Here is a 21605-nt window from a genome sequence, read left to right on the forward strand (position 1 = left end):
GCCGCCGCCGCTGCCGCCGCCCTCGCCTCCCGGGTCCGGCCGGGGCCCGGGCGCCGCAGGGGAGCAGCCGGAGCCCGGGGAGGCGGCAGCTGGGGGCGCGGCGGAGGAGGCGAGGCGGCTGGAGCAGCGCTGGGGCTTCGGCCTGGAGGAGCTATATGGCCTGGCGCTGCGCTTCTTCAAAGGTGAGCCGAGCAGGCCCCACCCCCGCCGCCTCTGCCCCGCCCCGGGGAGACTGGACCCGTCTCGTCCTCACCCACCCTTGCAGGACCGCGGTGACCGGAGCTGGGCTCTGTCCTTGGGGTTACCCGAAGTTTGTCACTACCCGCTTGGCCACTAGGTCCCACGCGTAGGGGTCTGGAACCTTGGTTTATTAGTCCGGGTCCCGCCTCCCCGAGGTTACCGGGGCATCTTACCTGACTTAGTTTTTCGGTTTTCCAGGAGCCTGGGTGGAAGAATGAGCCCTCTCTCTCTTTCCCAGAGGTTCCCGTTCTGGAATTTTTTTTTTTTTTTTTTAGCTGTCGCATTCCTTTTCCTGTTATGGCTTGGCACGTCAGAACCACCGATTTTTACCCTTTTTCCACAGTGGAAGAAAAGAAACCATGGGTTTCATATATATATTTTTTTTTTTTTTTTTAGCTGTCGCATTCCTTTTCCTGTTATGGCTTGGCACGTCAGAACCACCGATTTTTACCCTTTTTCCACAGTGGAAGAAATCTTTCCATGGGTTTCATATATATACTTTCCATTCATTCTGGAGAGCTTAGGACTTGATCACCTGGCAGTACTGATTAGTCCCCCTTGGCTTGTCAAACTCTGAAGAGAAGGGATGCTCACTATGTAACTAGTAACTTCTAGATGGTTAAAATTTTACCTTATAAGCAATGTGCAAGAGTGAATTCTCAGATTAAGGCCTAAAAGTACCCTCTGTACTTCTCACAGAATTAATTGTAATAAATCTTGTCTTAGAGCTAGATTGTGGTGTGTGGGCTTTTTTAATTGGGTGATTCACGTCGTCAGATGGTGGTGGTACCAGTCACATGGCCTTGTCAGTGGGAAAAACTGATGAGAAGAGATACTTAGATCTTGTGGGGTAGTTGAGCAAGGAGAAACATCGGCAAACGAAACTTTAGACGTGGTTGCTAGGTTCCGTATACATTCCAGAACAGCATATTTATGACACTTTTCCCAGAGGGAGTACCTTTTGGAGTACATACTTTACTAGCTGAAGTTGAGTCGTTGAAAGTAGTGATACATTCGAAAGTTATTTGTTTTCTCTGAAAATGACTCTAATTGTGCAAACTAATGAAAGTCTTTTAGAAATTTTCCAGAATATTTGGTCATTCCCCTTCATTGCATTTTTTATTAAAAAGTTTACCCTTGAAATATTCATCGTCATTGCATGATGAGTTCAGCTCTCCGTGCCAGCTTGGGGAATTGGTGATGGCTAATGGGTTTTGGATCATTTGACCCTTAGGTCACTGGCTTGAATTTAGAGTTTCCTGAGGTGATGATATACTACCACTTATGTAAAAATCTGGTGGTTTCTGTACAATTCATATAACTACATTTTACTTAAAATTTTTATTCTTGGAACTTACTTTTCCGGTGTACAATAAGATGAAAGTATATTGTAGCAGAATAACGTGTAAGAATAGAAAAGAATGAACTTCTAATACTAACTTTCGCCATATAACTAACAAAAAAAAAATGGGTAATTTTATCTTCTGAGCCTGTCTTATTTGAAAATGGTAGTAATGTCTTCTTTGAAAGATTAAAACACTCTTACCCTCCCATTATTTATTTATTTTTTTGGCTGTGTTGGGTCTTCGTTGCTGCAGGCGGGCTTTCTCTAGTTGTGGCGAGAGGGGGCTACTCTTCCTTGTGGTGTGCGGGCTTTTCATTGAGGTGGCTTCTCTTTGTTGCAGAGCACAGGCTCTAGGTGCACGGGCTTCAGCAGTTAAGGCTCGCAGACCCTAGAGCGCAGGCTCAGTAGTTGTGGCGCACGGGCTTAGTTGCTCTGCGGCATGTGGGATCTTCCCAGACTAGGGCTCAAACCCATGTCCCCTGCATTAGCAGGCAGATTCTTAACCACTGCGCCACCAGGGAAGTCCCTAAAACACTCTTAATGTGCAGTAAATTTAGCATTGCTTAGGAGTCAGGAAGCTCTGGATTCCTTTTTTGGGGCTGTGCCACGCAGCCTGCGTGATCCCAGTTCCCCAACCAGGGATTGAACCCGGGTCACGGCAGTGAAAGCGCCAAGTCCTAACCACTGGACCTCCAGGGAATCCCTCTGGATTCTATTTACCATGTACTCCTAGACAATTAACTTTTGTCTTCCAGACTCAGTTTGTTTATATATAGAGATATAATATGGCTGGATTAAATGAAATTTGACATCTCAGATTTAAGGTTTAGTGCTCTAAACCTAACATTATCTTAACATGTTTGTTGAGTGGTAGGACTCCTAGGGGAACCTGTAATTTGGGACCTAGTTATCAGTCACCTTAAAGAAAAAAGCTACATTGATAGTTATGATTTACTAAGTTCCTAAGTTAAGCTCTCAAAGCAATATCCAAGTACTTAAAAGGAGAAATAACAGTCTAGCAATCAAAAGCTCCCTTTCTGCATGGATCATTACATGTTAGCAATGAAGAAGCTATTAGTATATGAGGTTCCTGAGTTGGGGTTGGGGGGAAGGATCTAAAAACAGTCAGAAGAATTATGGAAAGTAGGGTGAGTCAAGTGTTGGCTGCCTTTGTTTTAATGTGTGAATTTTTCCAGCATTATACTTGGCATTTTTATCAGTCTTGCAAGGACTTTAATAAATCACTATTTTGTGGTTTTGTATCTCACATGAATTAGAAATTACATTACACTTTATCTTTTACTGTGGAATAAATATGAATCTTGAAAGCATGGTTATCTTTTTCCATTGAAAATAACTTGGATTGGGAATTAGGAACCCTGTTTCTCATTCTATACCTGTCACAGTGATCATAGGCCAGTGACTAAACCCATTGTGTCAATTACCTAACCCTCTTAGTTTTTGAAAGTAAAAGTAAAATAATAGATGAAAATACTGGAAAATATAAGTTAGCATTTTACCATCTAAGCTCCAGACATTGTTGAATCCTTATTAGGGATCAAGTTTTATATAAGGTTACCACTGTAAATGAATAGTATATTCCCTTTTGCTATTATGGAACTTAGAGTCCAAAAGAGGAGTTAAAGACCCAACTGCAATACAATGTGGAGGATCCAGAGAGCAAATGCCATTCAAGAGAAGGGGGAAGGCCAAGAGCCATGAAAGGGCAAGACGTGTGTCGGGGAAATGGCAAATAGGAAGTAGGTACTGTAGTTTGATGGAGAGAGCTGGGAAGGTAAGTTGGTGTCAGATCCGTGGAAGGACTGGAATGCTATTGTGAATAGCCTTTTTGACAGCAGACAGTGAGGAACCATTGAAGGTTTTTAAAAGGAGGAGCAAAGTTGCCCACTTCTACTTTAGGAAGATTAAGCTGGTTTTCTTATCTCTTTGGGTTAAGGAATGAATCATCTGGCTTTATTGTAGCCTTTATACTTCTTGGTTAGAGTTAACCTGGGGAGTTGTGTTTCGGTTTTTAGAGTTCTTGGGGGTGAGTTTTTCCTTCTCTAATACTTTGTTGCCTCACTCCATTAAGCTGGTAGATGGTTGCATTAATTTAAAATTTCAGAGTGATAATTGCCACCAGTTATTGAGCAGATGTTCACTAAATATCAGGTACTATTTTGAGAGCTGTATATATACTGTTTTGTGTAATCCTCTACAAGCCCTTCAATGGGGGTGTTATCCTGGTTTCTTAGTTGAGAAACTTGCCCTATAGGCCCGTTAGTTATCAGTAGTAAGAGGCAGAGTGGGTCCTGGGTCTGTCTGATTCCAAAGGCAGTTCTTCCCACTATAGGAGGTGAAAAGCAAATAGGAACCTTGCTTTTTGATGGTGTTCCTAGGAAAATATTCAAAACTACCTACCTTGTTGCCTTATCACATTTTAGAACTTCTTTAATATATTTGCTTGAAAATATTAAGAGCTAATGGAAAGATACTGCTTTTCTGCTCATGGTCACTTTATCGAGAATCTCTTCAGAGATCTGGAAAGGTAAAGTGTGGGAGAATCATCTGCTCTAAATTCCTACATAACTTTGTTACCCAGTTTCCAATTTTGGTTGTTATGAAAAAATCCTCTCTAAAGGACTGAAGTAAATGTGCCCATCAAAAATATTGATAAATGCTAAATCTCATTGCTACTAATACATTATTAGACCTTTTGAGAGGCCTGCATTTAGCCAACATGATGATTGTGTTTTACTCTTGGTAAATTGAAAATGGATGTGTGATTCATTAGCAATTGAAAAATGGTAATATTCTAATTGTCTTTCCTTCACTGTAATACTTTTCCTCACATGTTATTTGGTTTGGGGTATAGCTTAAATAAGAAAGGAAAGATAAATGCTTCTTTCCCATTATTAGGTTTCAAAATAATGAGTTGTCTCCCTTAGCAGCCTCAAAAGGTGACAGTTTTCAAAATGTTATATACTCATGCATGTAAACCTTTTTTTTTTTTTTTTTTTACTTAGGCTCTTATTATTGATGCTCAAATTGTACGATCTTTAGCAAGTGGTGGCCTCTTAAGATTGGCTCCTAAGTTCCTTTGACATGACTAGTAGTCTTCTATAGCTTCCTTGGTATCTGGTATGATGAGATGTTCCAGATTTATCATATACATTTCCTGCCTCCATAGGAATCAGCCATTTCTCCAAAGAGACATGGTTCCTTTAGTGGGAAGTGGCATTTGAAGAGCCGTAATCTAGGTGTTAGCAGTGGACGCTCATTGCTACTGGATTGGTCGTTATTTCAGTAGACAGATCTAGGGTGTGTGTGTGTGAGGGGAGTGATAAGTTTTTGAGGGTGTGATATGTGAAAGGAAGCTGTAGTTGAATTTGGAGGAACTTAAGTCTAGGACTCAGTTTCTCTGTGGAATTGTTAATGAATATCCACTAGCATTGCTGTCAGTTACACTGTTATGTTGCTGATAGCAGAGAAGCAATCATATGTACATACTGAATAGTTCCATTTCCTTTTGTCCTCTTGAAACAGGCATCTCCAAGAACTTTTATAAATGGCTCCATTAATGTTTTAAAATACTGTACAACTGTAATTTATTCTTTGGTAACAATAATTAGTGTGCGCCTCCTGGACTTAAATGGACTAGCTTCAGATAATTTCAAGTTTAATTGTTACTATTGAATATCTATTAAATTTTGAGTTTATTTTTCCCTTCTTTCTTTATTGTCTTTATCTTTAGGTATACATGTATAGCGTAGGAGGATGTAATAGACCTAAGAGACACTTATAAGAAAGAAAATTATAGCCGCCAAGAATAGTAATGCCTTTCAAACATCTGCTTTTTTAATTTGCTATTTCATATTAGATTTGAGCTGAACTAAAATTTTCCTTTGAATACTGGATTCAAGGATATGTTTATATATGTGTTTGTATATGTGTATTTTTTGTATATATTTTTTATATGTGTATATTTTAGTGTAACTGATTTTAACATTTGCCTGAGGCCTCCCCTTTATTTACTGCACGTGCAGAATAGTACATAAATCATAAATGGTGCTTGATGAATTTTTACAAAGTGAGTACACTTTGGTAACCAACAACCAGAAGGAGGTAATGTTTACTTTTATCAGTTAGCTAAAACGAGAGCTACTCTGGCTCAATATTTAGGAAGTTGAGTTCTGGAGTGAGCACTACCTGGGGTATTTTTTCCTAGTTTTGCTACTCAGTTGTTTAAAATCTGCCTTCCTTTACTCAAATTGTTGTAAGAGTTATAAGAATTGTATATATATATATATAAACTCTTAGCAGAGTACCTAGCAATTGGTATTCTGTGACTGCTTATGTTGTGGAAGAGGAGAGATTACCAAGAATTTATTAGAGAGTGTGTTGAATTAATGGGGGGGGAGATCAAATTTTATTAAGCACTTTGTACATGCTAGACAGTTTCCAGAGTTTCATACTCATTAACTCAGAAATACTGCATTTATTATACTTTCTTATAAGTAGTATAAGAATGTATCAATTTTTTTCTCAATTGAACATGGACGAGATGTGGTTTTAATTTTAATATTTCTAGAAGATGGATTTTATTCAAAGTGTGTTCTCTGCCAGGCAGCAGTGATAGGGCCATGAAAGAAAACAGATTTGAGCTTAGGCTGCTTTGGGGGAAATTCTGTATCTGGAATGAGAGAAGGGGGAGGTGGTCCTGCTATCTTCCATACAGTTCAGACAGTCCCTGGATACTGCTTTCAGTTTGAGGCATCATTCTTTAGGGTTAAAGGCAAAATGGAGCTCATTCAGAAGAGAGCAACTTGTATAGTGTGGGAATTCGAATCCCTGCCATCATTATCATAATAGCTGCTGTTTAATGAGTGTCTGCTCTACTCAGGCACTGTATCAAGACTTTGGAACACATTATTTCTAACCCTCACAAGAAATGTGAGAAGTTATTATCTCCATTTTATTGATAGCAAAACTGAGGCTAAGAAAGGTTATCTGTGTCTGTGTTATGTACTTAGTAAATAGCAGAGCTGGGTCTTTAGGAGGTATGTATGAGTGAATAAGCTGGGAATATTTAGCCTAAAGAATAGAGAACTCAGGGCAAATATGATGTACAGTATTTTGTGGCTTTTTTTGAGATCTGATCTGTTAGATATGTTTTATTTAATGCCAAGGACTAGAAATAGACCCTGTGGATAAAATTGAGACAGATCTACTCAGAATAAAGAGCTAAAATAAAAATCACAGCTATCCAAACATGGAATAGGCTGTTTGAGACAATGAATTCTCATCACCAAGAAGTGTTCAAGCAGTAACTAGGTGGGTATGCTTTGATTTCTTTATCTTAATCTTTTATGTATCTACTTCAGGTTTTTTCTTTGTTGTTACCGTGAGGCTTATATAATATAGTTATACTATAAAATACTATACTGTAGTATAAAAATATAGGTTAAACTGATAACTTCCATAGCATACAGTAACTCTATTCTTTCACTTCTCCCTCCCTCACATTTTAGACTATTGATGTTACAATATACACCTTTTTATATAGTGTGTCCAGTAACAAATTAGTGTAGAGCAAGTGGTTATGTAGAGAGGATTTGAACTTTGGTTGTGCAGTTCAGTCGTCTATCTTTAATATCCTTTCCAACCCATAGATTTTATTGGCTTTCATTTCATCAAATAAAGGCTAGAAGGAACATTGAAATAATTTGTTACCTTCCTCTATCTTTACCTCCAGAGAGAAGAGAAAAATATTTCTCAGTAAACTTACTCTGACAGTTGACACGTGAGACTAATAACCTTTTGTTTAATTAATTTCAGATGGAAGGGTAATCTTTCAGAGCTTTGGGCTTGGTAACTGTGATTATAATGCTATTGTCAAATTATTTATGCTGTCTTACTAGAACTGTAAAGTTAGATACTTATGAATTTAATAGAAATGTAATCTAGAAGCCATTTCTCTCTTTATTGGGAAAATGTGTTACCACAAATTTAGTGGCATAAAGCAACACATACTGTTTTATAGTTCTGGAGGTTAGAAGCTCAAAATGGGTCTCACGGGGTTAGAATCCAGGTGTCAGCAGAGCTCTGTTCCTTCTGGAGGCTCTAGGGGAGAATCTGTTGCCTTTTCCAGCTTTGGGAGGCCAGCTGCATGCTTTGGCTTGTGGCCCCTTCCTCCATCTTCAAAGCTAGCAGTATAACATCTTCAAATCTCTGTCTGACTCTTCTTGCTCTCCCTCCATTTATAAGGATTCTTGTGATTACTTTGGGCCCACGTGGGTAGTCCAGAATAAGGTCAGCTGCAATCTTAATTCCCCTTTTTCCCGTAACCTAACATATTCACTGGGATATAGATTCTGAGGATTAGATGTGGATATCTTTGGGGGGGGGGTGGTATTACTGTGCCTACCACGTGTTATAATGTCTTCTGAGCTGATTACTGAAATTGAGCATATGAGTTTACTCCTTTTACCTTATCAAAGTGAAAACCAAGGCAATTTAAAAGGTCAAGTTGTGCTATAAAATTTATAAGGAAAAATAGCCAACCCCGTCTCTCTTCTTTCCCATCTCTAAGACCTTCTCCCCCAAGGCAACCACTTTCCATTATTTTAACTGTTTCTTCTGGTATTTGTCAACATTTTCCTGCTGCTGCTTTTAATTTATTAATTATTATTATTATTTAAATATTTATTTATTTGGCAGCACCAGGTCTTACTTGTGGCACGAGGGATCTAGTTCCCTGACCAGGGATCAAACCCAGGCTCCCTGTACTGGGAATGTGGAGTCTGGACCACTAGGGAAGTCCCTGCTTCTTTAATTAAAAAGAAAAAAAAGAAAAGAAAAGAAAAAGGTAGCTTATACATGTATGCCTCTCTCTTCCTTCTTCCCAAACTCTTAATTTTATGATATCACATTTGTGATTAAATCAGTGTCAGTTGTTTCTATTTGTGTTATTCATACCTGAGACAGATCATGCACTTTGATTATGTTTTGGTTCTTATGCAAACTCTTTGTCTTTTGTGTAGTTAGAGGTAATTATCATTTTTTTCTCGGTCCTCAGGTAAACTGTTTTTTTAAAGAGACATCTCTCCTAGATATCCTTAAATTTTTGATTCAGTCTTAGCTTTCTACCTTGTGAGTCTCTGCCCACTGTCATCCTGAAAATTCCTCTCTGTGGTGTTGGAATTCCTTCTCCTGGAATTCCTTATTTTCTTTTAGACTTTCTTTTTTCCTGTTGGAAATTTCTTTCAGCCTTTTTTTCCCCCCATGTTGGGAGCTTTCTCAAATGTCCGGTGATCCTTGGGTATTCATTCTTGTTAAAGGGTGAGGCACTGGAGAGCCAATTGTAACCTTGAGTACAAGCTTTTATTGTAGGTAATGAGGCAGAAGTTTCATCGGGGAACCCTCGACATCAGTGTCTTTCAAACTAGTATGTGTAGTTCTTTTATTTTGTGCCAGTTTTTCATGAAAATATTCCTGTCTCCTGTATGAATCTAGTTGGCCAGCATTTAGGCACTAGACAGGAGAAGGGAGGGTGGGTGGAAGTTGTTTACCATTTACTAGCGTAACTTTCATTTCATTTCTCTTTTTAGTCCTACAGTTCACTCAGGCTGGTGTTCTCCTACCTGGAGTATCTGTGATTCGTGTTCTCTAGTATACACATCCAGACCTCTGCTAAGTAGGGGCAAGGTAGCCATCTGCCTGCTTGGGATTGCCAAACAAAATGGGAGGTAGGGGTACCTGCTTTTTAGATAGTTTCTATTTATATACATATGTGTGTGTGTGTGTGTGTGTGTGTGTGTGTGTGTGTGTGTATTTATTTGTTTGTTTGTTTTACTTCTTGGCCACGCCCTGAGGCATGTGGGATCTTAGTTCCCCAACCAAGAACGAATCCGAGCCCCCTGTATTAGAAATGTGGAGTCTTAACCACTGAACTGCCAGGGAGGTCCCTAGATAGTTTTTAAACCAGAACCCCTATTTTTATCTAGACTTCAGCTTTTAAAGAACCTGGTACCTTCAATTCCTGAGCCTTTCCAGGGTTCTCTGAATTGGCTTCCTTTTTCCTTTTAGTGGGGTTTCATTGAGGATCAGATGTAATTGTGTGTGTTCAATTCACCATGTTTAACGGGAAGTTGAATTTTATGTTTTCAATCCTTTTAATTATATTCGAATTTTTAAAATATTTAGAAATCATTTGGCTTTTGCATTTATTTCTTCCTTTAGTCCAGGGTCAGTAAACATTTTCAGTAAAGGGGCAGATAGTAAATATTTTAGGCATTAAGGACCATATATGGTCTGTGTTCATATTCTTTGTTTTTTGTTTGTCTATTTCTGCTTGTTGTTTAACAATTCTTAAAAAAGATAAAAAACATTCTTAGCTCACAGCCCTTAAAAAACAACTGTGGGCAGAGTTGGTCTAGTTTGCCAATCCCTGCTTTAGTCTGTCTCCTTTAGGTAAAATAGATTTTTAACCTGACTTTTGGTCTTCAATTTTATAGAAAATAAACTTTTTAATATAATTGTTACTGGACAGATGCCAATAAGTGATCCCTTTTAGTCCATTTGATTGAAAATGGCTAGCCTTGTACTCACGCTTCTCCAGGTAGTAGAGGTGGTCATTTTCTGCTTTTCATTGATGTGTTTTCACACACGTGCATCTGAAAAATAGCTCTGCCGCTTCTTTCCAGCATAATTTATATTTGTCTTTTTTGGTTGCCATAGAAAGCGCTTTTCCAAATTGATTGAATTTAATGACTTTTTACTAATTAACTCTGTAAGTGCAGGAACCAAGGATGATGCCTCTCTTCCTTACCGGCAGGACTGAAAGAGCTTTCCTTTGGGAATATGGTCTTGGCTAAAGATCTTTGAGTTTCAGCAAGGCTTTTCTGTCTATTGCAGTTATGGTAGTCATAACTTCTTTCCTGCTAACCACGTTTAATGCCCTTGGAACCAGAAATAATTTGGGAGAGGGAATTCCCTGGCTGTTCAGTGGTTGGTACTTGGTGCTTTCACTGCCGGGGCCTGGGTTCGATCCCTGGTCAGGGAACTAAGATCCCACAAGTCGTGAAACAAGGCCAAGTTAAAAAACAATAATAATAATAAATAAAATATATTTTTTAAAAAAGAAATAATTTAGGAGAAAATTATTCTCATCTAACGCGGAAAAACTTAAATAAAACAAACCTTCGTGGTGTGTGAACTAGAGCCATCTGAAGAGTAGGAGAGAAGTAACTTTTGTGTGATACTATAATAGTCTGCCTAATGATATTGATTGTGAAGTGTTTTCATTTTCTGTTTTCGTTGAAGTTTAGAATGTCAACATGATGTGGACTGTCCTGTACTAAAGGTGGTTGGGATTCTTAGTATACCCTTCTGGGTTTTGTATATTCCTCAGGAGGGAATAATTGATCTGTTAATCTCGTCCCAAAGGCTGAAAAATAAGTTGCCTTGACTTTTTAAAAAGGTTTGTTAAAAAAGAAAAAAAGCATATGTGTAAATGATATAAAAGTACATATGCACATTGGAAATCTGAGGAAATAAAAAAGGAATAAAGAAAAATCTGTAATCCAATCTTTCAGAAATAATTATTAGTATTAACATTTTGGTGTGTTTCCATTTCTTTGGTGTGTGTGTGTGTGTGTGTGTGTGTGTGTGTGTGTGTGTGTTTAAGACAGATTTAGTTCCCAGATAGAATAATGATGAATAAATTGAAGATTCAGTAATACGTATTAAAGGAAGGATTATAGAGCAAGTCTTAAAACTAGCAAATGCATAAAAGATTCTATGGAAAGGGCCGTAAAATTCGCGATTGGATCTACTGTTTTGCTTATTTTCACAGAACTTGACCTGTACAGTCAGTTTCTTCTTTAGAGAGATTTGTTGGGTGTGGTTTTGGTGTGGTGAGTGCCTGTTAACAAAGCGTGTGCTTAGTGCTGGCATTCATGGTGGTGAACAAATTTATGTGAGTGCTTGACAGAAACTTACACTTAAAAACATATTCCCCTTTTGAAAAATTAATTCCATCAGGCATAAAAAGGGCAGATGTCAAAATGACATCCAAAAATCCTGAAACTCCCCTCCCTCTGTTGATGAGTCACCTTTTAGGGTCAAGGTTAGACTAACACCTTGCTGAATGACAGGTACAGTTTCCTTGTTGACTCACCCTCTCCCATGGTCCCCAATTCTAGTTTGAAATAAAGGAGCAAATTTATCACCTCATAAGAAATGGACCCTCCCTCCATTAGAATAACTTTATAGTAGTCATATTTTTAAAATACTTTTTTCATACCCACTAGTCCTATCTGTTAGCTTCAGATCATCTCCCTAAAGCAAATAAGAATTCTTGTGTGTGTATGTTTGAAAATTGCTGTATTACATGACTACTCAGAAAAGTGTTTGGTCTTCCAGTGAATAAAGTTTCCATCTGATTTTATCTTTATTGACGTTTATTTGGGTCAAAGCAACCACTTTCATAGAATTCAGACTTTTTTTTTTTAAAGGAAAAAAACCCAAAATCTCAGGGATCCCGATTGAACAAAACAAGGAAGTTATATTCTGCTATGCACTCTACCTCCACTGTTTCCCAGGCTCACTACACCTTTTTTTTTTCCTGAATGACCAGCAGCATATTTTTCTTTTATAAGGCTCAAGATAAAATGAATAGTTAGGTTGGTGCCTTTTTGGTTTTAAAAAACAAAAACTTTCGGGCCTCCCTGGTGGCGCAGTGGTTGAGAGTCCGCCTGCCGATGCAGGGGATACGGGTTCATGCCCCGGTTCGGGAGGATCCCACATGCCGCGGAGCGGCTGGGCCCGTGAGCCATGGGCGCTGAGCTTGCGCGTCCGGCAACGGGAAAGGCCATGACAGTGAGAGGCCCACATATCGCAAAAAAAAAAAAAAAAAAAAGAATAAAAAAAAGAATTAAAAAAAACCCAAAAACTTTCTAAATAATAATCTTTCAATTAATAGGCTAAGATCAAGCTTGGAGCTGTTTTTCAGATCATCACTTTTGGGGGAAGTAAGAAGAAAGTTATCTGTGCTATGTTTCTCTGAGACATAATTAGCATAAGAAAACTTTTGGTGATTAATATGTACAAAATTAAGGTAGATGGTAAAGGAAGCTTATGAGCATCTTTAAAATTGGAGAAAGGCTTTTTGGTAAAATGTTGCCACTATTGTTTCACATCTTTTAGCACCCTAACATCTTAGAATACAGAGTTCTGGTAAGCTAATTTTGTAAGAAAAATCTTAACTGTAATTTTTAAAAAGAAAGATCTATATGTGTAATCACCCATTTTTACATAGTTATAAACCTAGTATCTAATTTTTTATTCTACTTATTTAAATTAATACATCATAAATATATTCTCTGAAATGCTATATAGCCCTTATATTGTTATTTTAATAGATGTATAATCTATTCAGTGGATTACTATAAGCAGTGCGTTATTGTTGAATAATTAGATTTTTAATTTTAAATAATGCAGCAGTGAACAGGTATAACGCTGTGTTTCTTGCTAAGATAGTTGTTCAAGGCTGTATTTAGAAAAGATTCATTGGGAAGTGAATGAAATAAGTAGCACCTCTTTTAGGCTTGTTGGGTTTTATTTTTTATTTATTTTTTAAAATTAACTTATTTATTTATTTATTTATTTTTGGCTGCGTTGGGTCTTCGTTGCCGCACACAGGCTTTCTCTAGTTGTGTCTAGCAGGGGCTACTCTTTGTTGCAGTGCGAGGGCTTCTCATTGCTGTGGCTTCTCTTGTTGTGGAGCACGGGCTCTAGGCACATGAGCTTCAGTAGTTGTGGCACACGGGCTCAGTAGTTGTGGCTCATGAGCTCTATAGCACAGGCTCAGTAGTTGTGGCACACAGGCTTAGTTGCTCTGCAGCATGTGGGATCTTCCCGGACCAGGGCTCGAATCCGTGTCCCCTGCATTGGCAGGCGGCTTCTTAACCACTGCGCCACCAGGGAAGTCCCTAGGCTTGTTGTGTTTTGCATGAAAGATAATGTAAAGATGTATTTCGGTTTTGTAAGCTCTCATCTGTTTTGCTTTATTTTGATTATATACTATGTTGGAATTAAACGTAACTACTGGCCTAACCTAAAGAGTTGGAACAAGTCATCTTATTACCTCTCTGACATAATTTTATTTTTTCCTTAACTCTAAAATAATTGTTCCTTTATCTCAATATGATTTTTAATAATTTGGTTGCAGTATATATATACCTGAAATATGCACCTAAACACAATTATATACTGTATTGCCAAGCTATACATTTTTAATTGAGCTCAGTAGTTTGTAAACTCCCGGAGGGCGATGAATCCTCGTGTCTAGCACAATGATTTGCATACAGGGGCTTAATAAATATTTATTAAGTTGAATGAATGAATGTAAAAAAGGGCTTATAATTTCCATCATTGATTGAAATAGACTTCTTTTTTTTTCTCTCTCTTTCTTTTTTTTTTTTTGTGGTACGCGGGCCTCTCACTGCTGTGGCCTCTCCCGCCATGGAGCACAGGCTCCGGACGCGCAGGCTCAGCGGCCATGGCTCACGGGCCCAGCCGCTCCGAGGCACGTGGGATCCTCCCGGACCGGGGCACGAACCCGTGCCCCCTGCATCGGCAGGCGGACTCTCAACCACTGCGCCACCAGGGAGGCCCTGAAATAGACTTCTAAGAGTTAGATTTTAAAATGAGGATTGTGTTTTAGTTGGTACATATAGACCTATGGATAATCCTGTTCTAAAAGCTTTAGAGGAAATTCCTACTCTTCGTGCTAATTGTTTAGTGATACTGTTTGCTCAGTAGCAAAGACAGATGGCAGGTCCGCAGGTTTCTGAGTTGTTTTGATTTTTATTACATAAGTAAGGTCAGTGCCACAGTTTTGACTTTTTTCCAAATATTACATGAATTTGTTCTTGTTGAAAAAAATGCAAATAGAAGTACGTATGTATAATTCTCTTCAGTTCCCACCCACAGTTTTGCCAATCACTTCCCCAGAGGCAGTACCTCTTAACAGTTTAGTTTGTTCTTCCACATATTTTCCTTTGAAAGATTAAAATGTTTCTAGTTTGGGGACTTCACTGGCGGTCCAGGGGTTAAGACTCCACACTCCCAGGGCAGAGGACACAGGTTCGATCCCTGGTCTGGGAGCTGAGATCCCATATGCCTCACAGTGTGGCCTAAAGAAAAAAAAAAAAGAACTATAAAATGTTTCCAGTTTTCAATTTTCTGATCACCACTCCTGATCTTAGCCCCCTCCCGCTTTCTCATTCTTATCTTTTTAGTGTGACTCCTTCTAGATCTTTTTCTTTGCATTTACATTCATATAAATGTACCTATAGAATATATATGTGGTATGTTGACATGATGTATTTCATCAATTCTAAGACTTACTATTATTTAAGAAAGAAAAACTTATTTAAGTAATTTAAGAAAGAAAAACTGCCAATTATAACTGTAAAATACAATAGATTGTAAAAGCTAGTCTGATTTTAGAGATGTTAAAGTGTGGGTAGCAGAAGTACTTAGAATTGAGGATATATATTTTGTGCTATGATTGTATGTAGTTTTCTGCAGCTTGCTTTTTTCATTTAACAGTGTTCCCTTTATGTGTTTCATTTATACCACAGGCTGAATATGACACATTATTTAGGTGTTCCCTTACTGATGAACTTTTAATTTGGTTACAGTAACAAGAAAAGAGTGCTGCAAGAACATCCCTATATCCACCTCCTTTTGTGTATTTGGGAGTGCTTATCAAGGATAGATGATGAGAATTGGAATTATTGGGCCATAGAGCATCTACATTTATAATTTTGGAATATATTGCCAAATTTCCTTCCAAGATAACTGTAACAGTTTATACTTTCAGCATTAGTGTATGAGGATGGGTACCTGTTTGTCCTGTTCTTACCAACTCTTGATGTTACTTAACTTTTTTAAACCTCTCTGATGGCATTTTTTTAACCTATCTGATGGCAGAAAGCATCTTAGTATCTAGTGGTTTCACTTTCCATTTCCTTGACTAGTGAAATTGAGTATCTTGGCATGCTTATTGGCAACTTCTGGTTTTTTCTTCTCTGAGTTTCCTGTTCATATCCTTTTAAACCATATTCTTCTCTCATCATCAGTGATTTTCTTTTGGTGACCTCTGTGTACATGGATAAAATTTGTAGGCAAAATATACTACTTTCTACCTCCTTTTTTGTTTGTTTTGAAATTTGGTAATCTCTTATCATCATTAGAATCAACCAGTAATTAATCCTACCATTTATCAAAGAAGTAGAACTATTCTATAAGGACTTCCCATTTACCCAGTTTCATACTACTTTGGAATGTTGGTGGTGGTAGTTAAGTCTCTACAGGTCAAATTGGCATCTCTCGTAATTGCCCATTGGAAATCTGCCAGAGCCAGCCATAATATGAAGGAAGTAAAAGTATCTAACAGTTATTACCATTAATACTATCCTGTTACCTCTGAAGTATCAGGGGACTTTTCACTTTATTGGTAAACAGATTAAGAGGTTAAATGGTCCTACAGCTAGGAAGTGTCTGAGATGAGATCTAAACCTAGGCTGTCTGATTCCAAAGACCCTTCTCCCACATCATAGTACCTCAGTGGGATGGATACTTTTTGAATATAGCCTTTCAAAGTATATGTAACTGTCTCTTATGTTAAAAGTGCTTGATATAAAATTATTTTTTAAACTACTTTAAGAAATGATTGCTGAACATTTTTAACATTTGTAAAATATGTCAAGTGGTACACTAGTATGTGTGTCCCTACTGTAGCTTGACAGATTGGTTTCTCTTTAGTAGTGGCTTTTTTAAAAAATTTAAATGTAGTTGATTTACTCTTTGTAGTAGTTTTAACATAAATATCAGTACTTAAGCTTTATTTAAAAAAAATTAATTCAGCATAAAGTGTTTCTGTCTTGGCTTTGACTATTAAAATTTAGTACTTGAAATTAAAATCTCCCTATAGTGGTGTTTATATATATCACAGGCAATTTGTGATATACCTTATAGCAAAATTTCAACATATAATCCCGAAAATTATGTATTTTGCCAGTGCTAATTGTTTTCTTTGTATTTATTTTTCTTAAAGAAAAAGATGGCAAAGCATTTCATCCAACTTATGAAGAAAAACTGAAGCTTGTGGCACTGCCTAAGCAGGTTCTTATGGGTCCATATAATCCAGACACTTGTCCTGAGGTTGGATTCTTTGATGTGTTGGGCAATGACAGGAGGTAACGGTGTTTTATTGTATAATGAAGTTAATGAGAGTAATGTTGAAAAGGGTACAAAGTAAATTGATTAAGATGTAAATAGCTGGCTCGTTAGCTTTAGAATAAGAACTAAACAAACATTTTTGCTTGCAGCTTTTGGAGTCTTCAGACGTTTATCTGTTTTTGGCTTGGAGATGTTTATGGCTAAATATTGTGGAAGAAGTTTACTCATCTGTTTATGAACATACGACAAGTACAGCTTCATTTGATTCTTCCTAAATAATATTTAAAAAGCCATTTACAATGTAGTAATTGATTCCCTTATTGGGACATAAAGAGTTGTGACAAGAAAGAATATATTAAGCATTTTATTCAGTTAAGGCTAAACTGTGATATAAGAAAAGTAAAACTTTGATACCTTTTACTGGTATGGAAATTATCAGCAGTGCAGTTAAATTGTGGTTTACAACAGTAAGTTTGGTTTGTATGTGGCATATCTAATTTAGTAAATCACTACATGCTTGTTGAAGTTTTGAACCTTTTGTGTATAGTAGAATCATTCTTAATTTTAGTTATAATTGAGACTTGTTCATATTTAGGTTTAAATTAAATCAAATTCTCATTCTATTAAGAAGAGGAAGTAACTTTTCTTGTTATTCTTTACAGGAGAGAATGGGCAGCCCTGGGAAACATGTCTAAAGAGGATGCCATGGTAGAGTTTGTCAAGCTCCTGAATAGGTGTTGCCATCTCTTTTCAACGTATGTTGCATCCCACAAAATAGAGAAGGAAGAGCAAGAAAAAAAAAGGTGAAGTTTGAAGGCACAGAATACTTTATCCTTGAGCAGCCTACTGCATAGTATACTGATGCTTTTGCTTTATGGAATGTCTGTTTTAAATCAGGTGTCTTAGTTCCATTGGATCCCCACTTCTTATGGCAATTGCTCAAACTTTCCAATGCGAGCAGGTATTTTTATTATGAGTTTTGAGGGGAGAGGGTTGGCTGCTTCCGTCTGGCTATACCTTTAAAAGTAACCACCCATCCATCATGGCAGCATTCCTTTTGTGTTGCTACACTAGGTTTCTGGGCAAGCACAGTAAGCTCAGCCACCCCCTTCCTCCTTACCCTCTGGTCTGATACACCCTTTGCTGCTGCCTCCCTTGGGTTTCTAGAATATTCATACTCCATATCATGGTTATCAGCTGTGCTACATGGTAGACCTTATATAGGCATTTCATATTGGCTATGGCTTCCAGATGGCTTATTATTTCCAGAGGTTGCATGGGGAGCTGTTGAATGTGCTGTTTGTATGTTTATGGGATTCTCTGTCCTGATTGTGAACTCAACAGAATTATAGTTAGCCCTTTATTTATTTATTTATTTTAATATTTATTTATTTGTTTATTTGGTTGCACCAGGTCTTAGTTGCAGCAGGCAGGCTCCTTAGGTGTGGCATGCAAACTCTTGGTTGCGACATGCATGGGGGATCTAGTTCCCTGACCAGGGATCAAACGCGGGCCCCCTGCATTGGGAGCATGGAGTCTTAGCCACTGTGTCACCAGGGAAGTCCCCAGCACTTTATTTATCTAGAGATTATATTTTCAATAACTTTGACAGTCCAAAATTTCTGGGTAATGAAAATAATGCTGTAACACCAATTTTCCCTCAGATTATATTATACTTACTTTAGAAACAGTTGGTTCTCTGGTTTCCCACCTTAACCTGGATTGGAAATAACATTAGAAGAGAAAATAGCCTAACAGTGAGGGAGGAGACAGAAACCATGAAAAATAGATGCAAGAATGATAAAACTGTGGCAGTCAGGGCTAATGTGAAAGTAAACTCTCTATCACTGTATTATGACGTGTACAGTTTTTATGCTTGCAGTTATAACTCCTGAGTTACCAAGAGACAGAGTATTGGGTATAATTTATTTCTCTTTAAGCGAATACAAAATACCTTAATACATTTCCAGAAGATACTTATCCAAAGGAAGGTAGTTTTTAGCCAGAGAAAAAGTTTTGATTCCTATGAGAATGGAATGAGGTTCCTTTACTGGAATTGATTTATGTGCTGCAGTCCTTTGTGTAGTGATATTGGATCATTGAGATGTAGCTGTGTCTTTGGAAGTAGTATATATTGCTTTTTAAGGTCTTTTTTTTAAAAAAATATTTATTTATTTATTTGGCTGCGCTGGGTCTTAGTTGCAGCATGTGGGCTCTTTTAGTTGCAGCATGCAGGATCTAGTTCCCTGACCAGGAATTGAACCCGGGCCCCCTGCATTGGCAGCACAGAGTCTTAACCACTGCACTGCCAGTGAAGTCCCTTAAGTTCTTTTTTAATGATAAATTGAATATTTAAGTTACTACTCAACATGTAAAACTGTATTTTTCCTTTTAAAAATATACCTTTGTCATGAGATGAGGTCCATGTAGAATTCTTTTAAAGCATTTAAGACTAGACTTCCTCTATCCTGAAGCTTAAGCTCTGGTTTATGGAACATCTTGCCCTGTGTACTATCTGTGACATATAAAAAGTAGGTCATGTTATTGCTGTAGTTTGAGACTTGGTTGTGGCTCTGGTGTGTTAATCACTTATAGAAGTTTCGGGAGAAAAGTGGGGTAATGCACACACTTCTCATGGAGGGCCATGAAATGGTGAATTCTCTGAGACCCCTCAGAAGTCTTCTCTTTCATCCCATCTTCAACCTCCCTGCACTCCTCACAACTCTCAGCCTATATGGCCTCCATTCCTAGTGCAACAGAGTCTGCTCTCCTTCGGGAGAGGGGCTGTGGTGGTGAGCAAGAGCTGGGTAAGGGCTGCACCTAGATCCCCAACTGTTCTTTTCTTTTTTTAAATTAAAAGCTTTAATTTTTTTTTAAATTTCAGAAATTATACATGAATATAAGCAATATAAATGATTTTCCATTTATGGCAGTATATGAAGCACACACTGAAAACCTTCCTTCCCACCTTACTTTTAGTCTCAGTCTCCTTTCCGTAGATAATAGCGGACAGATTTAAGGTATATCTTTCCAGGCCTTCTTCTATTTATTTACCTGCTTTTTCCATTAAACATATGTATTAAATGTCTTTACATATTGGGCCATGTAGTCCTATTCTTTTTTTATGGCTACGTGGCATTTCAGGGTGGATTATTCATTTCCCTTTTATTGCGTGCTTATTCTTTCCCACACTGTGGTAAGCCCTGAGGATATAGCTGTGTGAGATGGGCAGTCTCTGCCCTTATGGAGCATGTACTTTAATGAGTAAGGCAGATGTATTGCTAACTTTATCACACAAATTTAATTTCAACCACAGCAGGTAGTATGAAGGAAAAGCTTGTGGTGCTGTGAGCATATCTTAGGAGGGAGGTTTCAGGGTATCGTAATGTTTTAAGTGGTACCTTACTGATGGACTCCTTTTTCTGTTGCTGTGAAGCAGTCATTGTTTTTGCTGTGATCTGTATCTTTTGAGATTGACTCCATATGGTAAATTTCTCCTCATGAAGTATATGTATTTCAAATTGTGATAAAATTATCACATGATTCTCTAAAAAGCTTGTGTCAGTCTTCACTGGGAAAGAGACTTAAATTATTTTTAAACGGGATTCTTTGTTTAGGGTTCATTCCCTCTGTCCTTTACCTTGTAGGAAGGAGGAGGAAGAGCGAAGGCGGCGTGAAGAGGAAGAAAGAGAACGTCTGCAAAAGGAAGAAGAGAAACGTAGGCAAGAAGAGGAAGAAAGGCTTAGACGGGAGGAAGAAGAGAGGAGGCGGATAGAAGAAGAGAGGCTTCGGCTGGAGCAGCAAAAGTACGCGTGTTGTGTGGCTTGTGTTTCACAACGAGCAATGGATTGCCACGCTGTTGTGCTTGACCGTTTACCATTGTGTGCCTTGGAATAATTCTCTGATTTGTTTGGGTAGTCGACCAGCATTAGCTGCTTGCCATTTGTACCAATGATGTATTACCAAGGAAGGCCTTATCTTAAGCATCATTTGGTTGCGAATGAAGAATGTATTAGAAGGATTTGGAATTTGCTTCCAGAACCCAGGCACTAGAATAGGAGCTGAGGTTGCTTGCTTGCTCTCTGTCTTTGGGTCCACACAATCTCTTGTCTTTGCTTCTCTCAGCTATGTCTCTGTTTCATTCTTCCTGTTCTCTGCAAATTGTCACTCTGCTTTGGCGTATGCAAGGCTGTCCTAGCCAAGATTTATGTGGTCTTTGTTTTCATGCATCTGACAGAGACTGGCTGGCATATGAGAGACCCAGTTACAAATTCCCAGGCCAAAGGATCTAGTTGGTTCAGCCTGTGTCAGATGTCTGTTCCTAGTCTCCTAGTACAGAACTTGGGAGCTGAAGCCATTTCTTATTCAGTAAGGGCTCTGAGAGCAGCTGTCTCAGAAGGGATTGGTTCTTCCAGAGGGAGCTGTGGGAATAAGGAGAAAGGGATTAACGCCCATAAAACACTGTGGGAAGAAGGCCTAGGGTTCTAGAGGTGGCATGGAATATAGATTAAACCAGAGGACATGCGGATCCATTGTTTTCTCCCCATTATTTCTGAGTAGTTCCTCAGAAAAGCTTCAGACTGACCCAGGGCCTCAGTCTACCTTGGAGAGAGACTATGACTGCTACTTTTTTTGAGGGGAGAGGGGTGCCCTAGATGGACCCAGTGTCATGTTCTATTCAGGAGTTTGTGAGATTCTGCTTTGTTATTATCTGTTAAGAGATGGCTTTGAGGTGTTTATATTTGGTCACATGACTGAGTTAAGCATG

At 38.3% G+C, this 21605-nt stretch overlaps 1 protein-coding gene across 1 annotated transcript in view; it reads left to right on the plus strand.

The window, feature by feature from the left end:
* ACBD3 (acyl-CoA binding domain containing 3) overlaps positions 1 to 21605 on the plus strand; it is a 38400-nt gene that overhangs the window by 3454 nt on the left and 13341 nt on the right. Inside the window, exons 4-7 of the mRNA XM_007454487.1 lie at positions 2 to 182; positions 16713 to 16854; positions 17500 to 17640; positions 20485 to 20643. Coding sequence (XP_007454549.1) covers positions 2 to 182; positions 16713 to 16854; positions 17500 to 17640; positions 20485 to 20643 — 623 coding nt within the window. The remainder of the gene's footprint in view (position 1; positions 183 to 16712; positions 16855 to 17499; positions 17641 to 20484; positions 20644 to 21605) is intronic.

This window comes from Lipotes vexillifer, unplaced genomic scaffold (assembly GCF_000442215.2).
Source record: "Lipotes vexillifer unplaced genomic scaffold, Lipotes_vexillifer_v1.1 scaffold634, whole genome shotgun sequence".
In the NCBI taxonomy this organism is placed as follows: Eukaryota; Metazoa; Chordata; class Mammalia; order Artiodactyla; family Lipotidae; genus Lipotes; species Lipotes vexillifer.